Genomic DNA, 27,824 nt, shown 5'->3' on the forward strand with positions numbered 1-27,824 from the left:
TAGTTTAAATAGAAAAATAATACTTGAAACGACTATTTAAAAGTTATGTACATTGTAAAGTAATAATAAAATTGAAACTTCTGAGATATTTAAAAAAAAACTCTTGTGAAACGATTTTTAACAACTGGTGTATATGACCATTATAAAACTTTCTTATTTTACCCAGGAACTCGTTGCACAAATGAAAGCCACGCCAAATGTGGTAAAAGCAACCAATAAGCCTGGTTTGTATGAAAAACTTGAAGATTTACAAAATCGTCTTGCACTTTGTGAGAAAGCATTAGCTGAATACTTGGACACCAAACGTCTCGCTTTCCCCAGGTTTTACTTCGTCTCTTCTGCTGATCTTCTTGATATTCTCTCTAATGGTAAGATTTGTTGCTATGTATAATATTTTCCCATTTTCTTCAAATGTTAATTGCAAATTGTTTGTGTTAGTTATTAAAAAATATTAATGTATTAGTGGCTCATCTGGTAGTGTATTTCCAACGTTTCGTCTGCCATACGATGAGACTTCATCAGGAAATACACTACATTTTTATACCAGATGAGCCACTAATACATTATTTATACCATGTCTGGTAGCAGAAGTAACAGAATAAAAAATGTTATTTAGATTTTCAAACTTTTTGGGGGCACTGTACTTGCTTTCCCGAAATTTAATAAAAACACTTGTATTTTTATCCTTTTTGTGAAATATTTAAGTTTCACAGCACACCTGACCCCGCTCCATGACATAACAGTGTGCATGTGCTTTGAAACCAGTCATTTATATATTTAATTTGTTTTGAATCCGTATTAATTTTAGTACATTGACATGTACAAATGACTCATTTTAACAATGAATTTGACTCACAAAAATACATTTTTTTCACAAATACAAAGTTACTTTGACATTTCACAGAACCCAGTTATTTAAAATCCTCTTAAAAATTAATGTTGAATTTGTTTTAATTTTAGTATGTTGACATGTACAAATGATTTATTTTAACAATGAATTTGACTCACAAAAACCCAATTTTTTGTATACTTCTACAAAAACAAAGTTACCTTAACATTTCACAAAACCCAGTTATTCAAAATCTTCTTAAAAATTAATGTTTTATATTTTGGTGTGTTGCCATACACATAAGACAAATATTTACGATAAAATTGGTTCACAAAAAATGACTTTTCAGGAACAAACCCTGTTGCTGTATCCCGTCATCTTGCAAAGTTATTTGACAACATGGCACAACTCAAGTTTAAAGAGGATGAAGCAGGAAATCCAACCAAAACTGCTCTCGGGATGTACAGTAAAGAAAAAGAGTGAGTTTTGGGAAAAAAGTTAAAATATCAGTTGTTAAAGTTACTTAGACTAAATTTCAATCCTTAGTAGTTATTTTGTGATATAATGTTTAATTGGATGCTTTTAGAAAACTTCTAAAGTGTTGTATATACCTTTGAGCTGATATTTTTTTAATTAGTTTGCTCATTTTAATTTAAATATTAATTTGGTCATTTTAAATTGATTTTATCAGTATAATGCATTACTTTTGTCGATTTCCACCAATAGAATGCTTTATTTATAAAACATCTGGTTTAGGCCATTTTTGGTTCATAATAATTGTGACTAATATGTAAAACAATGTGTTTGAAACTAATCTATTAAAGTACTTTCAACTAAATATCCAAACTCAGGTACGTTGACTTTGACAAGCCATGCGAGTGTGTTGGTCCAGTGGAAAACTGGTTGAACACTTTAATGGAAATCATGAGATCAACTGTAAGACAGGAAATGACAGAAGGAGTGGTCACTTACGAGGAGAAACCACGAGAACAATGGATTTTCGACTACCCTGCTCAGGTAGAGTTTTTTTTGGAATATGTATATTTTTAGATAAGGTTTATAAAAGTATAAGATTTACTTTACTAGCTAGGTTTTATGCTTTTTTTTGCCCCCCAAAAATATTTACAGAAAAATGTGTTAAAATGTACTATAGGCTTTGTTAATGGAACTTTGGAGTTGTATTTGTAAAGGCAATAGTTTACTGACAAAGCCATTTTGTACCCCAAATAAATTTAAAAGAATTTCCCAACTAAAATCCAGTCCATCCCATATAGTAAGTGGAATTTCTGAAATATAAGCAAAAATGTTTATTTTGTTATTAGTGTTAATTTGTTGTGATTTCCTATTTAAATTCTTTAGTTAAATAAATATAAAACACTTTTGGTGTTTTTTTTTTGTTAGAATAATAAGATGTTTGGATAAATCTACTCTACAGAGACACCTTGTGATTCATAACGTTCAATATCTTTACCATTAGGTGTCTCTCCTGGGCACACAGATATGGTGGACCACAGAGGTAAATATTTCATTTGCTCGACTGGAGGAAGGATACGAGAACGCCATGAAGGATTATTACAAGAAACAGGTAAAACCACGCAAAGTGTTTTACACAGCCGTTTTCAAAAATATACATTTTATTTTTGATCTTCTTAATCTCTTTGTGTCTTTGTGTCACACCACATTTAAAACTATAAAGATTTATCATTTTACGCAACTTTTAATGCCGTACTTGAGCTTTCATGGTACACCAGTGTATTGCAAAACACCCATTTTGTATTTATCTGGACAATCGCACAATTTGAATACCCAAAAACTAAAATATCGGTGTTGGCACAACAGTTGGGGTGTTTGTCTCTAACCCAGAAGCCACTGGTTCAAGGCTCGTTGTGGCTACCAACCCAGAGGTTAGGGGTTCAAGGCTCATCATTGCTACTATTGATTTTTTGCAGATAAATCAGTTGAATACATTGATTGGTTTATTAATTGGTGATTTGACAAAGAACGACCGTCAAAACATCATGACCATCTGCACCATTGACGTGCATGCTAAGGATGTGGTGGGAAAACTCATTGATCAAAAGGTTTGAAAATTTCATGGTTTGACTGTTTAGTTATAAGTTATAACAGTAAATTTTCCTAATTGTAGCTTATGATTTAAACAGTTTCCATAACAATTTTTTTCTTAATTTTTTTTAGTTTTCTTAAAATCCCTTTTTACTTGTGGTATCTAAACGAATAATCAAAAGGTTGAATTGTTTACTTTGTCTAAATCTAAATCCTACGATTTCCATCTAAACCCTACAATTTCTATCTAAACCCTAATATTTCCATCTAAACCGTAATATTTCTATCCAAACCCTACCATTTTTATCTAAACCCTAATATTTCCATCTAAACCCTAATATTCCTATCTAAACCCTAATATTTCTATTTAAACCCTAATATTTCTATCTAAACCCTAATATTTCTAGATTGACAGCGCACAAGCTTTCTTGTGGCTCTCACAACTTCGTCTTCGATGGGATGACAAACTCAACCATGTGTTTGCGAACATATGTGACGCTCAGTTCCTTTATTCATATGAATACCTCGGCTGCACACCACGTCTGGTGATCACGCCTCTAACAGATAGGTAGGTTTAGCTCTTATAAGGATTTTTTTTTCTTTTTCTATTTTGTTGCTAAAGAAATCACAGATAGGAAGGTTTACCCCCATAATAAAAAAAAGATTCCTTATTTTATTTATTTTTTGTTGATGTGTGTTTTTTTTTTCAGCATTATGCTTAAGGTTTTCTGTATATTATAGACATATATAGACATGCTGAATATTATACACAAGTTACACATGTGATGTATAATATAGACATAAAGGGTCTATACTCTGGTAGAGTATTACCTTTTCATCACTGTTTTTAATGGTTGTTTTAACTTGGTATATTTGTTATTGGTTGGTTAGTTTTGTCAATACGGTTAAGGGGTTATAATATTTTTAACGAAGAGTTAGAACATACCGAATAAACAACAGTCGAAAACGCGCTTACAGTTAAATACATGTTTACTTTTAATTTAAAGAAAATAGTGGTCGCTACATCTAGCAGACAAACTTTGTGTCTTTTTAAGAATTTATTTTATACAGATTTAGAATCTATGTTATAGAAAATGTTTAAGATACTTTGTTGTCAAATTAGATATATAGTAGGATAGGGGAAGACGTGACACCTTTAGCACGCAATATTTAAATATCCTAATCGTGTTTTTTAAACAATTAACAACGGTCGAGTCATGAGGATACATTTTTATAATTAGTTGAATATTCTTTGTTTACTACCAAATGGTACGAGAAAATAGAATGAAAAGGTGTCTCATCTTCCCTACCCTACTATACCAAAAATTACTGTTAGGAACTGCATATAAATACTTTAACACCCCCCCTCCAGATGCTACATCACTTTGACCCAGTCACTTCATTTAACCATGAGTGGAGCACCCGCTGGACCAGCAGGAACAGGTAAAACTGAAACTACAAAAGATCTGGGTCGTGCACTTGGTATGATGGTGTATGTGTTCAATTGCTCGGAACAGATGGATTACAAATCCATTGGAAATATTTACAAGGTAAAATATTTATGTATATTTTTTAAAATGTGGTATTTTTAAATGAGTTTTGAGCTGTATGTTTATGTGATGTTTTTAGAATTTTGAGTTGTATGTTTTTGGGTGTAGTGGTTGTGTCCTATATTTAACGTTTGGTGTAAAATCTTGGTTTTATTTTGCCTATAATTTACAGCTTTGTAACTAACTGAAACTACACTAATGAAGTTAGGTTTATTGTATTGTCTGTAGGGTGTAACGGTCACGCCTTTTATCCAAAACAATATTTTTTCTTTTTTACCAATAAGTGTGTTTTAAAAACTGTCGTTTTACCGTTACTACCCGTCTTTTCGCTCTTGTAAGCGCTCCTGTTCTTCGATATCGTGACCAAAGAAACAAAATAAATTTCATTCATTCATTCAAGTTATTTTAAAAAGTGTGTAAGATTTTGAATTTAGGAAAGTATTTTATTTTTAAATTTCCAAATCTACATTTTGCCAAAAATATTAATACAAATACTTTTTGTTTAAAATTCTTCTTTTTTTCAGGGTTTAGCGCAAACTGGTGCGTGGGGATGCTTTGATGAATTCAACAGAATTTCAGTTGAAGTGTTATCTGTTGTGGCTGTGCAGGTACTTTATGTTTATTAGTAATATTACAATATACATGGTATCTCGTAAGCTGGCATGAGGTGTATGAACACCTGTGTTATAACAACTGTCGTTTTCCGGCCACGCTAAAATAACGTAAGTTACATTCATTTATTTGATATAGTAGGGTGGGGGGAGCAGGACACTTTTAGCACATAATATCGAAATATCCTGATCGTGTTTTAAACAATTAACAACGGTCTATGGAAGTAGTGAAGATATGGTTTTATACTTCTTTGAATGTTCTTTGTTTGCTACCAAATGGGACGAGGAAAATAGAATGAAAAGGAGTCTCATCTTCCCCCACCTTACTAAATTTATATTTATAAAACAACACTTTACAATGTATTACTATAAAAAATACATAATCTATTTTTTGGAAGAATGAATGAACGTAACTTATGTTATTTAAGGTAACAGGGTAATGATAGTGAGTATAACATGAGTGTTTATTTCATACAGCTCGTAATCGTTCCGATTTACCATAAATGTAACTAGTAACTATGGGTGATTAGTGTTGTGAGAAATTTTTTTCAATTTTTTTCTCATTTTATTAATTTTCGAATATTAATTAATCTAACAATTAAGAAATGTTTAAATGAAACTATAACTGTTTTTTATTTTTAAATACTTTATTTTTATTCTTCATTTAACTATTTGTAGAAATTTTTACCTATAAACAGTATAATTTTCAATATTAATAAAATGCATTAAACTATAGGTTAAAATAATATTTTTTGTATGCAAACAGCTGAATGTATAATCTTATACAAGAAATAACAAAATTCTACCTTTCATGTTATTTTAATAAAAAAAGATAAAAAATTCCCCTGTCTATGATATTTTAATAAAAAAAGATAAAAAAATTCTACTGTCTGTGTTATTTTAATAAAAAAAATTCTTCTTTTTAAAGTATTTCATACTTTTTTACCCCGCAGGTTAAAACCATTCAAGATGCAATCAAAGAAAAGCGTGACAAATTTGACTTCTTGGGTGAAAATATTCGATTAGTTCCATCGGTTGGTCTCTTCATTACCATGAACCCTGGTTATGCCGGTCGAACTGAACTACCTGAGAATCTGAAGGCTTTATTTAGGTATGTGGAAGTTATTTATTTGTTTATTAACATTTTTAGAAATTTAGGTGCATAGAATCAAACTTCTTCACTTTAAGGGCTTCAAGAACTGCAATTAGGGTCTGGTAACAGAATTTTAAATGGATTTTACCCAAAAAACTTTTACTGCGTGTTTTTTTTACACATAAAAAATATGCCCACAGTATTACCCTATCCTAACATTTTTTATAACATTTTTATTTTTTGTTTTATATTTTTTCGACTTCATCTTAACCCCTCCCAACAAAGCTATAGAGTTGCTTTTGCCACGATCAAAACACAAACTTTAAACACAGAAACTCATTTAAATTACCTATCCAAACATTTTTCCATTAATTAGGAAAAAAGTTTTTGTTTTTGTAATTATAAAACCTGACCCATATTTTAAAAAAATTTAAATTTAAAACCTATACAAACATAAAACCTGAACAAATATAAACCTGACCAAAACCCATCACACAGACCCTGTGCAATGGTGGTTCCTGACTTTGCCATGATATGCGAGATCATGTTGGTGGCAGAAGGTTTTATCGACAACAGGCTTCTCGCCCGTAAATTCATCACCTTGTACACATTATGCCGGGAACTGCTATCCAAGCAAGACCATTATGATTGGGGGTTAAGGGCAATCAAGTCTGTGCTGGTCGTAGCTGGTGCTTTGAAAAGAAGTGATCCAGGCAGAGCAGAGGACCAGGTAAGTGAATTTTTAACATTTTGTTGGAATTTTTACGCACAATTTTTTCTTTACGTAAACTTTTATTTCTATTACAAATTTAACTAAATTAAAGTAAATGGCTTGTTTGTCCGCTAGGTGTAGCGACCACGCTTATTTCAACTAACTAAATGTAAAAATGTTTTAAACTGTAAGGGTGTTTTAACAACTGTTGTTTTGTTGCTATATCCTGTCTTTTTGTTTAAAATATTTCTAAATCTTCGCTACCGTAATCGAAGAGACAAATAAAAGTTATTATTATTATACAATTTTAGAAGTTTTCTTCATACTTAGTAAATTACAAGTACCATGACACAATAGTTAGCGTTCCTGCCTCTAATTCAGAGGTAATGGGTTCAAGGCTCGTCGCCAGAAAAATACAATAAAAATCACCAACAAAGTAACATTTGTGGTTACTCGTGAGCTGACCAGAGGTGTATAAAACAGAACACCTGTGTTATAGCAACTGTCGTTTTCCGGCCACGCGAGCATAAAGCAAGTTACATTACATTCCGGGTTAAGCATTATTTTTTTTAAATTTAGTTGACAGACAGTTAATTCAACTGCTCTGTAATACATAAGCATAACCTTATTGTCTGACAAACTCTGGGACAATGTCATGTGATACTTCTGTAACAACAATTATTGTTGTAAAGTTTCTTTGTTGGATAAAATCTAATTTTGAAATCGTCATATAGGTCTTGATGCGAGCTCTTCGTGACTTCAACATCCCTAAGATCGTTACTGATGATCTTCCTGTCTTCATGGGATTGATCGGGGATCTCTTTCCTGCTCTTGATGTTCCGAGGAAGCGGGATCCCGACTTTGAAAAGATCGTCAAGGTAACAACATTAACATACCTACCCCCGTGGCATAGTGATTAGCGCGCCTGCCTGTAACCCAGAGGTAATGGATTCAAGGCTCTTCGCTGCTACCATTGTGGGCGTATGTGTCCTTGGGCAAGACACTTAACGGCAATTGCTCAAACCCAGTGGTCACTAATGGGTTGTCCAAATTATCAGCCATACATAAAAAAATGAAAAAATCCCCCAAAAAACAATTACCCACAAAGTAACATACATGGTAACTCGTAAGCTGGTACGAGGTGTTAAACCTGTGTGATAACGACTGTTGTTTTCCAGCCACGCGAGTATAAAGTAAGTTACATTCATTTATTCATTCGTTCACCCACTTACTTCTATGCAGTACAGGTTGATTTGAACGACAAATAAATTGTGCACAATTTTTTGTTCATTGTTTTATGTTTTTGTGGTGGAATAAAGAGACATTTCTTTGCTTAATTACTTTTTTTATTTGGAAATGTTGGCCAAAAATGTGGTAACAGAAAACTATTGGTATTTTTAAATAACTCTCTCCAATCTTGCCATTTTACTTTGATAAAGTAAATAAGAGCCTTTGGACTGAAAAGTTTTTGTATTCAGGCTCTGAAAATGGGCAACTAATTTTAAAAACTTCTAAGTCACCATTGAATACACTCTTCTGCTTATAAATATGAATGTAGTTTTCCATAAATATGGCCCTTTTAAAATGATTACTATTCTGATTACTATAAATCGCTTGTGGGTTTTGTAAAATAAAACTATAAAAAATAAGTTAAAAATTAAAAAAAACTTAAAAAAATTAATTGTTAATCATTTTTTTCAGGAATCCATCGTTCAGTTGAAATTACAACCGGAGGATAATTTCCTTCTAAAAATTGTTCAGTTAGAAGAACTTCTAGGCGTGCGTCACTCTGTGTTCGTTATCGGAAATGCTGGAACTGGAAAATCACAGGTATTTGTCAAGTTGTAATAAAATACCTTTTGGTGAATTAATGATTTTTGGATTTTTTGTTTAACTTGATACTAATATACATATATATTTATTTCTACGTGACACAGTTTAATATGAGGTTTTGCTAACTTTTGACCCAGTCCAATTTATGTCTTTAGAAAAACCCAAGTTATTGCAATTCTTACTTTGTTTTTGGAATTACAAGATATTTAGTTCATTGTACATTGTAACAACTGTTGTTTTGTCGCTAAATCGTTTCATTTCATTTAACGTATTCCTAAATCTTTATTACCGGAATCGAAGAGACAAATAAAAGTATTTTTATGTTTATATGTTTTAACACTTTCCGCACCAGGTTTTAAAATCTTTGAACAAAACTTATCAACTGATGAAAAAGAAACCAATGTGGGTGGATCTCAATCCTAAAGCCGTCACTAACAATGAACTGTATGGTGAGTTTGTTTGTATTAATTCAAACCTCAAAATTAGGATAAATTGAATGAATGAATGAATAATTGAATGAATGAGTGTAACTTACTTTATCCTTGCGTGGCCAGAAAACGACAGTCATTATAACATGGGTGTTCTGTTTCATACACCTCGTGCCAGTCTACGAGTTACCATGTATGTTACTTTGGGGGTGATAATTTTTTGGGGGGATTTTTATGTATGGCGGATAGAGTAGACAGCCCATTAGTGACCACTGGGTTGGAGCTTGAGTTTTTTAAATTAAAAATATTGAGTTTAAATTTTCTAAATTGGAAAACTGGGCTTTCAGTTCATGCCTTGCAAAAAGCATTTCAAACATTTATTAAAAAAGCCACCAATACCATAAGACTGAATGACTCAAAAACAATACTTCATTTCTCCAGGTGTTATCAACCCAGCAACCAGGGAATGGAAAGATGGATTATTCTCCACTATTATGAGGGATCTTTCCAATGTAACTCATGATGGTCCAAAGTGGATTGTATTGGACGGTGATATTGATCCTATGTGGATTGAATCTCTCAATACAGTCATGGATGACAACAAGGTAGTTATATTGTTGTGTTGCGGTTGAAGGTCTTTTGAGTGCAGATTTTAATATAGTAGGGTGGGGAAGATGGGACACCTTTTTATTCCATTTTCTCGTCTAATTTTGTAGTTAACAAATAACATTCAAAGAATTATAAAACCGTATCCTCATGACTTCAATAGACTGTTGTTAATTAGAAATTTGAATATTATATGTTAAATTTGTACCATCTTCCCCCACACTACTAAATATTGCTGTGTAGCGGTTTAGTGTGCTTTCAGCTCAGATTTTAATATTAGGTTTTATCCAAATATTTGCCAACCCAGTGGTCACTGAAGGCATGTTGGTGTTGGTAGAAATGATAACCACTCACAAGTTTTAAACTTAACTTGGAAGTAAAAGAACTGTCACCATAGAACTTAACACATGTAGAATTAAACACAAATGCTTTATACACACCATGTGTTACAATTATGACATTTAACATACATTGTTATTGCAAAGTATTCCCTAATGCTCATAATGTTTTAATCTTTGTAATGTAAATAACCTAAAACTAATTATGTACGGTAGAAACTTTTTCTACATAAAATATATATTTCATTAAATATGTCACACTACAGTTTATAAATTTGGTAATTCTTAATTCTATGATTCCTACATGCTACATATTATATTACTATTTTTTCCAATAAAGTTTTCACTTTTTATATTATTGTAATTTTATTTTAGGTGTTGACACTTGCCAGCAATGAGCGCATTCCACTGACACCTTCCATGAGGATGTTGTTTGAGATCAGTCACTTAAAAGCTGCAACTCCTGCTACAGTATCAAGGTAACATGAGGCATAAGTTTGAAATTGACTGGTTTATATCTAGTCTGGAAATGCACCTTAATACTGATACCATTGTGGGCGTATGTGTCCTTGGGCAAGACACTTAACTGCAATTGCGCCAACCCAGTGGTCACTAATGGGTTGTCCAAATTATCAGCCATACATAAAAAATGAAAAAAAATCCCCAAATAATAATTACCCACAAAGTAACATACGTGGTAACTCGTAAGCTGGCACGAGGTGTTAAACCCGTGTGATAACCACGGCCACTCGAGGATAAAGTAAGTATCATCCAATTTTAGTCTATTTTTTAATTTTTTTTTGGTTGTTTTTTTTGCTTTTTTAAATTTTAGAGCGAAGCTAAACTATGCTAAAAATGGTTTTTGTGTATTTTAATTACTTTGCAACATTTAAGATGTGGTGTATTAGTTAAAGTGGTGGTCACATTAAATATATTTTGTATTAATAAAAAAATAGCACTATACTCTAAAAATATTAAACTATAAATAGACTACTTCAGCTTTTACAAGGTTATACATAAAAAGCCGCAAAAGTGTAAATATTACTATACACAAGAGAGCGGCCGTTGCATTTCTGAGTCTTTTATAAAAAATCTTAATAAATTGTTAAATTTTAGTGATACGATTTCTGATAATATTACAAGGTGCGTTAAAAATCAAACTAAATTGATTTACGCAAATCCCACAGAGCTGGTATTCTGTTTGTGAACCCCGCTGATCTTGGTTGGAATCCCCCAGTATCAAGCTGGATTGATCAACGCGAGGTGCAATCAGAGAGAGCAAATTTGACAATTCTGTTCGATAAATATGTTCCACCCATACTGGATGCTCTCAAAACAAGGTATATAAAACTAATACACATTTACTAACTCGTGTTTTTCTGACAAACATTATGTCTAAGTGTTGGGGAAATAAGCCAATCCTGGTCTAAATCCTAGGACCCATGGTGTACCGCTGCGGGACCTTACCCATATAGAGTAGAATACATAATGGGATACTGTTGAGCGCTGTTTAAGATTACAAAGTGTTGCTTGCTGTGTTTACTGTAGAGTAATATTAATGTGCAGTGGAATTTGCCTTTTTGTAATGTAACAGTGTACAATATTCATAATAAGCAAACTTCCTATTTAAAATCTCCTGAATTTTTCTAAGGTTCTTGTGTCTAAAATCCAATGTCAGTAAAATAAACTTACAATAAAAAATGTTAACATTTTAATTACTTATGTAAAAAAATCTGAAAAAAATGGTAAAGATAAGATTTGACCTTAGCATGCTTGCAACCCAAAAATGTGTGTCATAGTATTGCAGTTGCAGGTTTAAACCATTTCAACAGTGCCTTTCATGTGTGGAAAAACCTGTTATATGATACAGTATATAGTTCAAAGCGTTAGCTTTAAATAAGCTACATTTGGTGTTCGACCCTAAGAGGATAAATAAATTGTCCGGCGCCGTGACAAATTGGTTAAAAAAACAACAATAAAATAATTACCATAATAGTAAAATACATGGTAACTGGTAAGCGGGGGCATCCGTGTTATAATAACTGTCGTTTTCCCGCCATGTGAGGATAAAGCAAGTTAAACTCATTCATTCATTCAAGTTACATTCATTTATTTCTATTTACTCTTTTACAAAACAATTTTATGCAGATTCAAGACAATCATTCCAATTCCTGAGCAGAGTATGATTCAGATGTTGTGTTATATGCTTGAGGTGCTCCTGACTCCTGAAAACACTCCCCCGGACTGCCCAAAAGATCTTTACGAGCTTTACTTTGTTTTTGCTTGCATCTGGGCCTTTGGAGGAGCCATGTTTCAAGATCAGGTGTTTTTATAATTTAATTTTATCATTTTACAGTTTTTAAAAATTTTCATGATTTTACACACAATTTTTTCTGTATTTTTTTAAATTTCTGATTTAAATTTCTGATAAATCGTTTCATTTACAATATCATATCTACCAACAATTCTAACTCAACCATTTTCCCAGCTTGTTGACCACAGAGTTGAGTTCAGCAAATGGTGGACCACGGAGTTCAAAACGATCAAATTCCCATCCCATGGAACAGTCTTTGAGTATTTTATTGACAGCAACACAAAGAAATTCACCCCATGGAATGAAAAAGTTCCACAGTTCGAACTTGACCCAGAAATGCCACTGCAGGTCTGTTATGTGTTTTTATACATAGATTAGAGTTACATAGGTTATACATAGGTTTTAGGTAGGTTATACATAGGTTTTGGTAGGTTATACATAGGTTTTAGGTAGGTTATACATAGGTTTATACATTTATGACTATTATATAAAACCTGTAGGATTTTCGATAAAAATTCTAGTGTTAAAATGTTTAATATTTTACCTCATATTTACACTTTTTGGTGCCTTTTATGTATAATCTTGTAAAAGCTAAAATGTTTAGACATCGCTTTGCCCTATACATTCATAGTTTACTATTTTTTTGGGGTTTTTGCTAGTTTTCTATTAATACAAGGTATTATACTGTGACTGCAACTGCCAGATTAGAAATATCCAGCCTATTTTAAAATTTCCAATTCTTTTTTTTCACAGGCTGTCCTTGTCCATAACTCGGAAACGATTTGCATTAAATACTTCATGGATTTATTAATGGCTAAATGTCGCCCTGTAATGTTGGTGGGTAACGCTGGTGTAGGGAAGTCAGTTCTGGTCAGTAACAAACTCAGCAGTCTTGACCAAGAGGATTACGTTGTCACTAATGTTCCGTTTAACTACTACACCACATCTCAAATGTTGCAAAGTAATTACTATATCAATTGTTTTTATCATAATTTAGCTATAAAATTATAAAAAAAATTATTTTTTTATGAATTTGTAACAAAATTGTTTTTCTATTTTTTTGTTGTGTTAGTTTTATGTTTTGTATTATATTTTAAAAAGTATTTTTAAACTTAAACAGATATTCTGACTTTAAATATTTATTTTTATTAAAAACTAACATTCTGTTCGCAATGAAGCACCATTTCACCAAACTTAAATGGGTTTTAATAAAACATACATTTTTTTCTATGACATCAATTCATGAAAACACATTCTGTATATTAGCCATACAAATTACATTAGAATATTTTTTTCACTATTTTTTTTGTGACATGTTTTTTTCTTGTCAGATTATCATTTCTTAAAACAGATTCTATATAATACAAGTTACACTACAATACTTTTTTCATTTCTAAATAAGTTTTGTTAAATTTACGAAAAACCTAAATGATATTCTATTTTGCTTATTATAACATTACATAATACTGGGCTACCTTAACAGCTGTCTTGGAAAAACCACTTGAGAAAAAGGCAGGGCGTAACTATGGGCCACCTGGTACCAAACGTCTCATCTACTTTATTGATGATATCAACATGCCAGAAGTTGATAAATATGGAACTGTACAACCGCATACACTCATCAGGCAGCATATGGATTACAAGCATTGGTAAGATCTAAGCTGTAAATAAAATATACTGACAGAATTATGTTGTGTTCGTTTCACAACAAGTTTTGTATTATATTTTATTGAGTTATTTTTATACTTTTACAGATATTTTGACTCGAAAAAAAGTATAATTACAAAATTAAAAAGTCCCAAAATATACTAATTTGCCCTTGTGGAGTAATGGTCCAACTCTGGCTTAGATCCCATGTTCTGTAGTATGCTAGATCATATAAGATCACATATTGAAGCTACAGAACAGATTTATCGTTTCTTCTCCGTTTTACCCTTTTTTTAAGTGTGTGGTGGTGCATTTAGTCCATAACTCCAAGAAAAAGAGTCAGGCGTCACAGAAAAGTGGTAAGCGCGCCTGTCTCTAACCCAGAGGTTGTGCGTTCAAGGCTCTTCGCTGCTACTATTTGGTGAATTTGTGTCTTTGGGCAAGACACTTAAGAGCAATTGCTTCAACCCAGTAATCACTAATTGGTTTTACAAATTATCAGCCATACATAAAAACTAACATATAATGACCCACAAAAGGAAGAAACATGGTAACTCGTTAGCCAGTATGAGGTGTATAAAACAGAACACCCGTGTTATGACAACTGTCTTTTCCTACCATCTGAGAATAAAACAAGTTATATTACCCAACAATTAATATTTGTACGTTTAGTCCATTACTACATACACCCACATTATACCCCATGTTAAACCACAGGTATGACCGACAGAAATTATCGCTCAAAGAAATCCACAATGTTCAATATGTTTGCTGCATGAACCCAACATCTGGTTCTTTCACCATTAGTTCCAGATTGCAGGTATACTGAAAACCTAATGCCTTTTTATAACATATGATGTTATGTGTTCATATAATGTTAAGTGTGCTATAAGTGTTAAAGTATCTAAATTTACTCTAAAATTTGATTTTTTTAAATGAAAAATTTTAAAATATTTCACAATAAAGTTTACTCAAAAAAATAATAACTCGAAGAAATATTTGAAATAAGTTGTTTTCTTTTTTGTAGCTTTATTTTTTTTGTTTAACAACTGGTATATAGAATCCAATAAAACTAAATAAATATTTTACAAAAAAAATGCAAAAAAGATTAAATCTCAAAATACAGTCCGGAGCATTTTAACAAAATGATGAAATGTAATACAGTTATATTTTTTTATATAAACTCTGATTAATTTTTTGTTCAAGAATTATTTTACACTGTTAGTATTTCATTCTAAATTCTACTTAACTAATTTTTAATTCTCCACAGAGACACTTTTGTATGATAAAATGTGATACATTTTTTTTAAACTCTGATTTATTTTGCGTTCAAAAACTATCTACACCGTCAGTATTTCATTCTAAATTCTACTTAACTAATTTTTAATTCTCCACAGCGACACTTCTGTGTCTTTGCGCTCAGCTTCCCTGGAAAAGACGCGGTGAAGACGATTTACAGCAGCATCTACAACCAACATCTTAAGATCAACAAATTCAGCGTTGGGTTGCAGAAGCACTCCAGCCAGCTGGTGGATGCTGCTCTCTTCCTCCACACCAGGATCACTCAGGTCTTCCTCCCAACTGCCATCAAGTTCCACTACGTCTTCAACCTCCGTGATCTTTCCAACATCTTCCAGGTAAAAAAAAAAGACTTTTTTTTGTGTTACCAAATAATTGTATATGTAACCTATGCAACAACAGTCATTATAAAACATGTGCTTTTTTTATACTAGAAAAAAAAAATTACTGATTAATTGTATTTAAGTCTGTTGTATATTTATTATTTAACTTGTTTATTCACATGTGGCAGGGCAACAACAGTCGCTATAGCACGGGTGGCCAATTTTATATCTTCCTACCATGTGTGCTATTTAGTATGTCATTATATCTTTGATTGACTAATTGAAAAGCCTGTAAAGAACAACTGAGTTACAGCAATTGCTGTTAAGTTTGCTGCCCAAGGACATGTACGCCCAGAGTTATGGCAGCACAAATCCTTGAGCCCAAAACCTCTCAGCTTTAGAGGCATGCACTCTGTCCAATGTGCCACGTCCTCAAACTTTTTATTTATCTTAAACCATGGCCTTATTAAACCATGGCCTTATTAAACCATGGCCTTATTAAATCATGGCCTTATTAAACCATGGCCTCATTAAACAATGGCCTGGTTAAACCATGGCCTTATTAAACCATGGCCTTATTAAACCATGGCCTTACTAAACCATGGCCTTACTATCGAATGCTGTTTGAAATTATTGCATATGCCAACCTTTGCTTCTGTTCTTTCACCCACTTTTTTATTTCTATGTTTGCTTGCGCACCCTGTATGTATTTTTTGTAAACCAGGTAAAATTATACCAGCTGTAGTTTTTTGTTCTGAAAAAAAAATTTAAATTTTTATATTAAACCAATTAAATTCTATTACATTCATACAGGGTATTTTATACGCGTCTTCTGATGCAGTAAAGACTGTATCGGACATGGCAAAACTGTGGTTGCACGAGGCAAGTCGTGTGTACAGGGATAAATTAATTGATGATAAAGACATGAAAAGCTTTGACGACTTATCCATGGATATCTGCAAGAAATATTTTGAGGTAAGATTATGTACATTTAATATTGATTTTTTTTCAAGTTTATACAGTATAATAGCTATTGTATGTTAACAGTTAGGCACAGACTAGGTTTAAAATTTCTGTACATTTAAATGTTCACTTAAATGTATTGTTTTTACAGAAAAATGGTTAGTTTTTAGGCCTTATTCAACTCAGTGCCATCTTTTTTTAACCTTTATTTGAGTCACAGGGTTTCACACCCCATTTATTTAGATTCAATAACTTAACTTTTTTATGCAGGACCTCGATGAAGCAGCAGTGCGACCTGACCCTCATATCTATTGTCACTTCGCAACTGGCATCGGTGAACCTAAATATTTCTCCATACCAACGTGGGATGCGTTGAACAGACTATTGGTTGAAGCACTCGAGAATTACAACGAGATGAACGCTGTAATGAACCTCGTCCTGTTTGGAGACGCCATGGCTCATGTGTAAGAATGAATTGATGACAGTTAAAATCTTTTTTTTTTCCTCTTTTTTTCTATTTTTTTTTCCCTAATTTTTTTTATTTTTTTTTTTTATTTTTTCCTTAAAATCTGCTTAAAGAAGTTTAGGCGTCATTTATTTTTCTTAAATAATTTATTACCAGTAAGCTGTTTAAAGAAGTTTAGTTTTCAAAACATTTCATCACCAAATTTTTAGTTGTCGTATCAACCGGATCTTCGAGAGTCCGAGAGGATATGCTCTTCTTGTTGGAGTAGGAGGATCAGGGAAACAGAGTTTGTCAAGATTAGCTGCTTTCATTAGCAATCTTGATGTCTTCCAAATCACTCTAAGGAAAGGATATGGGATCCCAGATTTGAAGGTGGTTTAGTGGCGTATCATAAACCAGTGCTTTTCAACCTTTTTTGGGTTGGTGAGCCTCTAAAGTTCTTGCGACGAACTCATACACCCCTGATTGCTTTAACAAAAAACTAATGACGTTTCGCAATTTCCAGTGATGCACGATATAGAATTTATATAAAAAAACAAATTACACTCAGGAAAGGATATGGGATCCCAGATTTAAAAGTGGGTTCAGTTGCGTATCATATACCTAAAAACCCCACAGCTGCCGAAGGGGCATAGATGGATTACGGGGCCTTTGTTATACCCTATATACTATGATACCCAACACTTTCAAAGTTATTTTTTTAAATGAATCTACATTTTTTTATTAAATATAAACGAATATATTAGAGACCTATGTAACTGCTTAATGGCAGTTGGTTTATGGATCACCAGATATAGTGAAAAAGAAGGGGACTTAGAGGTTATGTTTTAATGCAGAAAATGGTATTCAAATTTTTAGTTAAATTTTCTTATCTTTTGTTTTACTAATAGAACTACAACAAAACCGTCTCAATTTATATGCTGATTTTTTTGTGTTACTTTATTTTTCAAATGTGTACAAAACACGTGTATAATTCGAATTTAAATGTTTGAAAATCCTTATTAAAAGTTATAATGAAATGTGTCACCTAATATTACCAATATCAATTTTAGTTCAATGAGCAATATTTCAAAATATGTTTTTTTGTTGTAATGATTTATGTTACAATTTTTTATTTTATTGTACAATAACAGATTGATCTTGGAGCATTATTTGTGAAAGCTGGTGTGAAAAATGTTGGTGTTCTTTTCCTATTGACAGATGCCCAGGTAATTATGCTCAGTTCACTGTATGTGTTGGTGAACTATTCAAATATTTGCTCTATAGATATAGTAGGGTGGGGAAGATGGGACACCTTTAGCACATAATATCTAAATATCTTGATCGTGTTTTAAACAATTAACAACAGTCACTGGGAGTCATGGGCATATAGTTTTATAATTTCTTGAATGTTGTTTGTTTACTACTAAACGGGGCGAGAAAATAGAGGTAAAAGGTGTCTCGTCTTCCCCCACCCTACTGTATATTAAAACTCTTAAAAAAAGTTGTTAGAAAGTTTTTTTATCCTTTTCTTAAAGATTGCTTAATATCTTTATGTGTAAGTTAGTGAGCATAAACCTGTTACACTTTCAAGTTGTGTATAAAATTGTTCAAAAGCCTTTAGATTTACAAAAATGCTCATATTAAATTTAAAGCAATTTATTAAGTTATTAAGTTATTAGTTACACATATCTAAAGAAATTAATTTTTTGCTTAAAAACAAAAAAAAAATCATTTTAAACCAATTTGACTTTTTTCCAGGTTGCTGAAGAGCGGTTTTTGGTCCTTGTGAACGACATGCTTTCCACTGGTGAAATCTCGGATCTCTTTCCAGATGATGAGGTCGAAAACATCATCAATGGAGTGAGGAACGAGGTGAAAGGATCAGGTCTCGTCGACACCAGGGAAACTTGCTGGAGGTTTTTTATAGAAAGAGTCCGCAGGAATTTGAAGGTTAGTTTTTTTGCATGTTGGGTAAAAAAACTACTCTAAAACGCTTGTCTGTTGGCATTTCACGTTACAGGACCTCATATAGAATAACATGCAAACCTTTGAACATGTTCTGTTCTGTGCTAATGCTAGTATTTCATTGTTAATTTTGAGTGTTAGGTAATAAGTATTCTAAACTTTGGTGCTCTGGGTCTGTTTTGCTGGCTTTTTACCAAACCCTATGTAAGATCTACTTGTTTCATCAGTTTTTTTTATGGTTTTTGCAAATACTTGTTAATTTACATAAGTATCACTTAGCTAATTTTACTATCATTAAATATAAATAAAAATATGATAAAATTACACCAACTTTATATAATTTACAATTTTACGAAACCCTCTGCTCCGATCTTATTTATTTCTGATACTTTTTAATTCCAACTAAACTATCCTCGTAATTATTGTGACTCAATTTACCAACTAGGAATACAGGTACTCATTAAGTTGTACTCAACCATATTTAAGTAAAAAATATTGGATAATTAAATTTTACTTACATAGATTTACCAGTTAATAAGTAATTATTTAGTCAACCCTTTACACATCCAACATAAGTAAAAAGTTGTACATACATACTTTTTTATAAATAATTGCCCTCACTGAACACTAACAAAGTTTTAAGCCTCAACATTTTTTGCTTCTTAATAAATAAGTTAAAATAATATTAATTTCCCCATAACATGGTCTTCTTTACCTTCATAAAACCAATATTATGTAACCTTATTACTTAGGTGGCTCTCTGTTTCTCCCCTGTTGGCAGCACCCTGCGTGTTCGTGCTCGTAAATTCCCAGGTGTTGTCAACTGTACGGCCATCGATTGGTTTCATGAATGGCCACAGGATGCTCTTGAATCTGTCAGTTTGCGTTTCCTTTCTGACATTGAGAATGTGGAGGTTAGTTTAGTTTCTTTAAATATGTGGACATATTTAACTATTAACCTAAAAAATTTTATCAACCTAAACAATTTAGTATGAACTTTTGCTGTATTTCAAAGCCGTTTTGATCAATGTTAAAATAAAATTAAAACAATAACAGGTTTATGCTTATTAACCCCTGCCTCGAACTCAGAGGTAATGGGTTCAAGGCTCGTTGTTGCTACCATTGTGGGCGTATGTGTTCTTGGGCAAGGCACTTAACGGCAATTGCTTCAACTCAGTGGTCACTAATGGTCCGCCTAAATTATCAACCACACAAAAAAAAATCCACAAAAAACACCCACAAAGTAACATACTTGGTAACTCGTAAGCTGGTATGAGGTGTATGAACATCCGTGTTATAACGACTGTCGTTTTAAGGCCACCCAAGGATAAAGTAAGCTACATTCATTCATTTAAATTTCAAAATAATGGTATTGAGTAAACTTTAAGAAAGGGTAAAAAAACTTTCGTGAAACTCGTGTAAACTTTGATTTTTTTCACTTACATAGCTTTCTTTTTCTAGGATAGTGAAAGAGAATCCATCAGCAAGTTTTTATCATTTGTCCACATGAGTGTTAATGACCTGGGGAAGGAATATTTGCTCAATGAAAGGTATATTAATTGTTCAGATACAAACCATATTGTGAAACTAAATATAAAAATTTAAACTAAAAATAGACTATTAATTTATTGTAGAATTTTTGGAGATTTTGTAACCACCGCGGCCAATCAAGTTAAAGTCTGTGTTTTTTCTATGAATACAATATTACTTTACGACATAATGTATACCCTTTTTCCTGTGAATTTCTCTATTTTCACACATAAATCACACAACCCAGTAGTTGGCAATAAGTAAAGGCAGCAACAACTGTAGTTACACAACTTATTAGAATAAATAAAATTTACAGCACTTTTTTCAAACCAGAGGTTGTTTCGTCTGATGCTCGATGCTATCCCTGAAAAAAAATTTATAATTACTGTTTTAACCCGGTAGGGCCAGTAACCACTAACAAGTTTTCTCATAACCTAATTAAATACAAGTTGTCTCATAACTCTTAAACTGGGGTAGTCCATGCAGTAGCACCCCAGGTGTTGGGGTAATGGCCCAATCTTAACCTAAATCCCGGGACCCATGGCGTGCCACGCGGCGGGACCTCTTCCACATGGAATAAAATACAATAAATCCCTCATTCAGTTACTATTTAACAATATTCAAAATTCTTTACTCTGTCCGGCGCCGTGGCATAGTGGTTAGCGTGCCTGCCTGTAACCCAGAGATAATAGGTTCAAGGCTTGACGCTGCTACCATTGTGGGCGGATGTGTTCTTGGGCAAGACACTTAACGACAATTGCTCCAACCCAGTGGTCACTAATGGGTTGTCCAAATTATCAGCCATACATAAAAAAAATGAATAAGTCCCCTCAAAAAATAATAACCCACAAAGTGACATACATGGTAACTCGTAAGCTGGCATGAGGTGTTAAACCTGTGTGATAATGACTGTCGTTTTCCGGTCACGCGAGGTTAAAGTAAGTTACATTCATTCAGGCGATATAACTACACTACACCAAAGAGTTTTCTTGAGCAAATCACTCTGTATGAAACATTGCTAAATAAGAAGAACAGTGAACTGCAAGCAGCTGTTGAAAGACTTGAAAATGGTTTGGAAAAGCTTAGAAGCACAGCCGCTCAAGTAAGTTGTGTTGTACTAATATTTTAAGTAGAAATAACACAGAACTTCGGAATTTAATATTTTAAAGATTTCCTTTCAGAATTTAATATTTAAAAAAAAATTAATTTATAAACGAATTGCTAAAACATTTAAATTTATTGATTTTTTCTCTGACTGCTTAAAGTTAAACCATGTTTATTAAATATTCCACATGAAAAAAATCTTGAAACATTACTAATACTAAGGAAAATATTTGTTGTATTGTTGTATACAATATTCTAACCTTCATCATTGATATATGCCATGATAGTGAAATTTATATACACATATAACATTACTATTACACACACTTTTGCTTCTATTATAAGACTAACTTGATAAGAATTAAACATAAATTTCTTGTGAGTCCACCAGGTGTGGCGACACGCTTATTTTTTTCCAATTAATTGTAATATTTTTTTAACTGTAAGCGTGTTTAAATCAACTGTTGTTTTGTCACTATATCCTATCTTTTCATTTAAAATAATTCTAAATCTTCGCTGCCATAATCACAGAAACAAATAAAGTTATTGTTATATTATTACATAATGAAGCACCCATATATCTCGCCATGACCCAGTTTGATTATTTCACTTCATTATAACATAGGTGGATGACTTGAAAGCAAAACTTGCGGCTCAGGAAATTGAACTCAAGCAAAAGAATGACGACGCTGATAAACTTATTCAGGTTTGATAAATAACAAACAGTTCTGCCTTGGGAAAATAAAATGATTTACAACATAGTCTACCTATCTGAATTAAACGCAGAATTATAATATAGTAGGGTGGGAGAAGATGGGACACCTTTAGCACATATATTTAAATATCCTGATCGTATTTTAAACAATTAAACAACGGTCTATATGTGAGTCATAAAGGTGTGGTTTTATATTTCTGTGAGTGTTCTTTTGTGTACTATCATATGGAACGAGAAAACAGAGTAAAACGGTGTCCTATCTTCCCCCATTCTACTATATTATAATTCTGCATTTAATTCAGATAGGTAGACTATTTTGTAAATCATTTTACTGGTAAATACTTACTGGTAAATCTAGTTGTTTAACATTTAAATGGTTAGAATAGCGATTCAGTCATACCTGTGAAAATGATGCAGGTTGATGCAAATTAAATATAATTATTATAACTGTATGGACATATTTCTATATGTCATATGGAATAATTCCTTTAGCTGTACCAATGTGTTTCTTCTCTCTTTAAGATTATTCCCAAAAAAAACGAAAACCGCTGTAACAAAACGCATTAACCTTTTGTTTAGGCGAAATATATATCTTTTATTATACAATTGGTTGGACTTGATTTTTGTCTGTTTTTCGAGCACCAGATTCTTACTGTATTTTTTTACACAAGAATTGTTTAACTATATAAACACCAGATCACGGTCAGATTCACGGAATTTTCTACAGTTTTGCCTGTTTGTATAGGCAAAAACGCATACAATACTGTAATAAATTCTAAACAAACTGTTTGTATTAGGTTGTTGGTGTTGAGACTGAAAAGGTGAGCAAAGAAAAAGCTGTTGCTGATTTTGAAGAAGAAAAAGTGACAGCTATTGAAGTGGAAGTATCAAAGAAGAGGTCCGACTGTGAATCAGATCTTGCAAAAGCTGAACCAGCTCTCATTGCAGCTCAAGCTGCTTTGGACACTCTTAACAAGGTGGGTTGGTTATTTTAGCACAAATTGATAAATGTTTTTTAGTACTTGATGAAATAAGGACCAATAATGTTTTAATCTTTATTCTTTATATTTTATATAAATCATTTTATTATTAAGTGATGTATAGTGGGTGGGGAAGATGGGACACCTTTTTGGTCTACTTTTTTGTCCCATTTGGTGGCAAACAAAGAAAATTAAAAGAATTATAAAACCATATCCTCACAACTCTCATAGATCGTTGTTAATTGTTTAAAACACGATCAGGATATCTGGATATTATGTGCTAAAGGTATCCCATCTTTCCCCACCCTACTATACATATTATGTCAATGCACATTTTTCATACTCAAAGAAATTGGTAAATTTTTTTTTTTTTTTTCAGAACAACTTGACTGAGTTGAAGTCGTTTGGTTCGCCACCGGGGGCAGTAGTGAACGTGGTGTCGGCCGTGATGGTGCTGATGGCTCCGGGAGGAAAAATACCAAAAGATAAAAGTTGGAAATCTGGAAAGATTATGATGGCTAAGGTAGATGGTGTTTTAATGTACTTGAAAAATTTGACTTCTGTGTATTGTTTTTTTTTATTTATTTATGCCCAATTTGTATTGTGTTTTGTTTGTATGTTGTGTGGGATAAAATTTAAAGATAAGTCAGCTCAAGTATTTTAACTGGCACTGTTTTTCACAGTTTTTATCCAAAGTATGTTTTATGACTGTTGTTTTTCTGTTCCCTTCTCTTTGTTCTTTAAGTAACAAGATCTTCACTAATGTTTAAAAATGTTAAATAAAAGTTATGTTTCATGCATTTATTACTTAGGCAGTCTGTCTTGTGTTTACTTTTTTAGTCAGTCTTCCTGGGGTTTTAATTGTATAATTTATCATGGTCAAATATCATGTGTTTTTGCACTAAATCACCAAAGATACCTAAGGTTTGCCAATTACATATTATGGAATTCCAGTTTCACATGTTTCATAATGTAAATTTTTGTTGCATAATTTTGTTAAGTTTTTGCCCTCCCACTATCCTCTTTACAGTGCCCTTATTTCCACTTTTCTTGCCTTTTTCCCCCTTTTCCTGTTTTTTTTTTCGATTGCGTACATTGTTGCTTAACATACCCTAAAGGGGCGGGTTCACACTAGCGCCGATGGCTGGTGATTCGAGAGAGTCTGGCAATATTCTGACGTCACCTCCTCCATCACTAGCGATACGAGTGACATAAAATCGATTAGAAACAGTTTCTACTCTGCCGAGGATCGCTAGCGATGAGTGTGTATAATGTAACCAAGCATGCTGGCTTAAAATCTAATTCCAACAAGCAGTAAAATTCGACTTTCTGTCGCAGGTTGATCAATTCTTGGACAACCTGATAACTTACGACAAAGAAAACATCCACGAAAACTGCTTGAAAGCCATTCGACCATTTTTAGACAATCCTGAGTTCGATCCAGATTTCATTCGTTCAAAGGTAACAAAAAAAAAATATTTTTTTTACATAAAATTTTTTTTAAATTTTAAAATAATCGTGTATATATGTATGTAGTAAATTTGGTCATTTGGTCACAAAGCCTAAATAGGCCAAAAAACGACAAAAATGATTAAATGATAAATGCAGCTTATCAATTTGTCATGATTGTAAATAAATTATCCTATATGTTTTTTTTTTCTTATACCTGTCGACAATATTTAGTAAAACATGGGGAAAAGAATATTTGCCTAATAAAAGGTGGGTATTGATCAATTGGTCTGATACAAGTTATAACGTGAATCCAAATACAGGCAACACTATTTAGTAAAACATATAGTAGGGTTGGCAAAAACAGGACATCTTTAGCACATAATACCAAAATATCCTGATCGTATTTTAAACAATTAACAACCGCTATACTATTCGTGAGGATATGGTTTTATAATTTTTTGAGTTTTTTTTGTTTACTACAAAATGGGACGAGAAAATAGAATAAAAACGTGTAAAAAAATCCCCACCCTACTATACCCCTTTTTCCCCACTAGTCTTTAGCTGCTGCAGGATTGTGTGCGTGGACAGTTAACATTGTGAGGTTTTATGAAATCTTCTGTGACGTCGAACCCAAGCGTATTGCACTGGCTAAAGCAAATGCGGAGTTACAAGCAGCTCAAGAAAAACTGACCGTCATTAAAAATAAAATTGCTGTAAGTGTTTGTGTAATTTTGTTATTTTTTTGTTTGTTTTTAAAAAGTGCATTGATGGATAAATGGTTTACAAATAAGGCTATGGTTGTAAAAATGTATAGTTTTCGGTTGTAAATATTTTTTTTTCAAATCGCATTGATTACTATTATATTGACCATATTATTAAACATTCAGATATATAAGAATAACCTACAAAGTTACATACATGGTAATTCTACTAACTATTATTTGAAGACTAATTAACAAAAAGCAAAACTCAATAATAATTAAATAGTGAACACATACATTTATTTAATTACATATACATTTATTTAAAATATTTTTTATTTAAATTTATTTAAATTTTTTTTAAATTCAGGTCTTTTTATCTCACATGTTTCAATAAATTTTCATACATTTCCCTGTTACTCTGCTAATAAGCATTTTTTTTACTTTAGTTGCTGAATTCGAACTTAGCAACACTGACGGCTCAGTTTGAAGAAGCGACTGCAGCTAAACTTAAATGTCAACAGCAGGCTGAGGCAACTCAGCTTACCATATCGCTTGCAAACAGGTATGTTATGAACAAATTCTATCACATAAAAGCACAAACCACAGCTCAATATGAGCTAATCTATACTGTAGTGTTGGTTTTGCAGCCAAGATTTTATTTGATACTTTTAGTTTTTAGTAGTTTTTACTTGCAGCGTGTGTATAATGACTGTTGTTTTGTTGCTAATTTCCACCTATTTGTTGTTTTATTAATTAACTTGATCTTTGCTACTCTTTTTGAACAGATAAATGTAATTATGTTATATTACAATACATTATACATAGATGCGTGTGGGCAATGGTAAAATGTTAAATTATTTTTCTTTACCATTTAATAGTAGGTATGTTAGTTACTCTTATAAACCTCTAATAAAACAAGTTGCCTGTGTAATATTTACTTTTTTGTCCTATATTCACAAAATCTGAAAAGTAAAAACCTAAGTGTTTTTTACCATTGTGAGTGGCAATTTCTGACAAAACAGTTTGTACTTAGTGTGTATGAATTTAAATTCATTTCAAAACCAATTCACTAATTCAACTAACACACACAGTATTATTATAATTGTTTTAGAGAAACACTACATTATAATTGTTCATATAATACTGGAGGGTAAGACAGAACACCTTTAGCACATAATATCCAATTATTCGTTCTAAACAATTACTAACGGTCTGTAGAAGGTGAAGGATACTTTTTTATAAATTTTTTTTTGTTTACTACCAAACTTGAGGAGAAAATAGAATGAAAATGATTAAAATATATAGTAGAGTTGAGGAAGATAGTGTTGAAACATGTATTTAATTTTAGTAATATTAAGCTTACCATATGTAGCTATACAGCTTCACCATTTATTTGGTTGTCATAGATTGGTTGGTGGATTGACAAGTGAGAACGTACGTTGGGCACAATCTGTACAAAACTTCCGTGAGCAAGAATCCAAACTGACAGGCAATGTTCTTCTTGTAACAGGTATGAATGTAACTTGCGTTATCCTTGCGTGGCGGGAAAACAACAGTTGTTATAACACGGGTGTTCATATGACTCGTGCCAGCTTACGAGTTACCATGTATGTTAATTTGTGGGTGAATATTTTTTTGAGGTATTTTTTGTTTATGTCTGGTAATTTGGATAACCCATTAGTGACCTGGATTGAAGCAATTGCCGTTAATTGCCTTGCCCAGTGAGACGGTGCCGAACTTGTATTTTTGATTTTTAAAGGTTTTAATAAAAAATCAATTCTCTTCGAAGTTACATATGTAATACCTTATAATCTGGCAAGAGGTGTACAAAATTGGCAACCTGTGTTATAATGTTTATTCATTTATTACTACTAAATTTAAAATGGATTAGTTTTTAATTTGTTTTCTTTTCTCAGCGTTTGTGTCTTACGTTGGCTACTTCACAAAGACATACAGATTAAGATTGATGGAAGAAATGTGGCTTCCATTCATCAAGTCGTTGCCGGTTAGATAATAACAATTCAAGTCTTTTGACAATATCAATTGTGTATAAAAAAATTACCAAACAATAGTTTTTCAACCAAAAATAAGTTTAAAATGTGTGGCCTAGTTGGTATGTGGTAGTTTTAAAAAAGTATAAAAAAATTTTTTTATTTAATTTAAATTGCTATTCATGTGTTTTTGTAATGAATGTTTGTAACTTTACAGTAAAATCGTTATCCATAAAATGGCCTATTTATTCTGGCTCCTTATCCATGTACAAGCATGTATAAAAAATGTATTAAACAGATTTGACTTGTGTATGGTGTGTACTCT

At 32.2% G+C, this 27,824-nt stretch overlaps 1 protein-coding gene across 1 annotated transcript in view; it reads left to right on the plus strand.

The window, feature by feature from the left end:
• LOC149729636 (dynein beta chain, ciliary-like) overlaps nt 1–27,824 on the plus strand; it is a 65,213-nt gene that overhangs the window by 21,798 nt on the left and 15,591 nt on the right. The window contains exons 33-70 of the mRNA XM_089886062.1: nt 167–368; nt 1,179–1,308; nt 1,681–1,846; nt 2,307–2,414; nt 2,779–2,910; nt 3,301–3,461; nt 4,266–4,443; nt 4,968–5,051; nt 6,008–6,165; nt 6,646–6,877; nt 7,594–7,737; nt 8,561–8,689; nt 9,045–9,141; nt 9,562–9,725; nt 10,440–10,543; nt 11,252–11,404; nt 12,213–12,387; nt 12,553–12,726; nt 13,132–13,339; nt 13,862–14,027; nt 14,743–14,845; nt 15,423–15,662; nt 16,461–16,622; nt 16,881–17,074; nt 17,286–17,448; nt 18,210–18,284; nt 18,817–19,008; nt 19,776–19,937; nt 20,485–20,573; nt 21,511–21,655; nt 22,283–22,363; nt 23,170–23,349; nt 23,732–23,875; nt 24,691–24,813; nt 25,359–25,517; nt 25,955–26,070; nt 26,915–27,018; nt 27,425–27,513. Of these exons, the coding sequence (XP_089742188.1) occupies nt 167–368; nt 1,179–1,308; nt 1,681–1,846; nt 2,307–2,414; nt 2,779–2,910; nt 3,301–3,461; nt 4,266–4,443; nt 4,968–5,051; nt 6,008–6,165; nt 6,646–6,877; nt 7,594–7,737; nt 8,561–8,689; nt 9,045–9,141; nt 9,562–9,725; nt 10,440–10,543; nt 11,252–11,404; nt 12,213–12,387; nt 12,553–12,726; nt 13,132–13,339; nt 13,862–14,027; nt 14,743–14,845; nt 15,423–15,662; nt 16,461–16,622; nt 16,881–17,074; nt 17,286–17,448; nt 18,210–18,284; nt 18,817–19,008; nt 19,776–19,937; nt 20,485–20,573; nt 21,511–21,655; nt 22,283–22,363; nt 23,170–23,349; nt 23,732–23,875; nt 24,691–24,813; nt 25,359–25,517; nt 25,955–26,070; nt 26,915–27,018; nt 27,425–27,513 (5,586 nt within the window). The remainder of the gene's footprint in view (nt 1–166; nt 369–1,178; nt 1,309–1,680; nt 1,847–2,306; nt 2,415–2,778; nt 2,911–3,300; nt 3,462–4,265; nt 4,444–4,967; nt 5,052–6,007; nt 6,166–6,645; nt 6,878–7,593; nt 7,738–8,560; nt 8,690–9,044; nt 9,142–9,561; nt 9,726–10,439; nt 10,544–11,251; nt 11,405–12,212; nt 12,388–12,552; nt 12,727–13,131; nt 13,340–13,861; nt 14,028–14,742; nt 14,846–15,422; nt 15,663–16,460; nt 16,623–16,880; nt 17,075–17,285; nt 17,449–18,209; nt 18,285–18,816; nt 19,009–19,775; nt 19,938–20,484; nt 20,574–21,510; nt 21,656–22,282; nt 22,364–23,169; nt 23,350–23,731; nt 23,876–24,690; nt 24,814–25,358; nt 25,518–25,954; nt 26,071–26,914; nt 27,019–27,424; nt 27,514–27,824) is intronic.

Source organism: Ciona robusta, chromosome 10, assembly GCF_009617815.1.
Source record: "Ciona robusta chromosome 10, ASM961781v2".
In the NCBI taxonomy this organism is placed as follows: domain Eukaryota; kingdom Metazoa; phylum Chordata; class Ascidiacea; order Phlebobranchia; family Cionidae; genus Ciona; species Ciona robusta.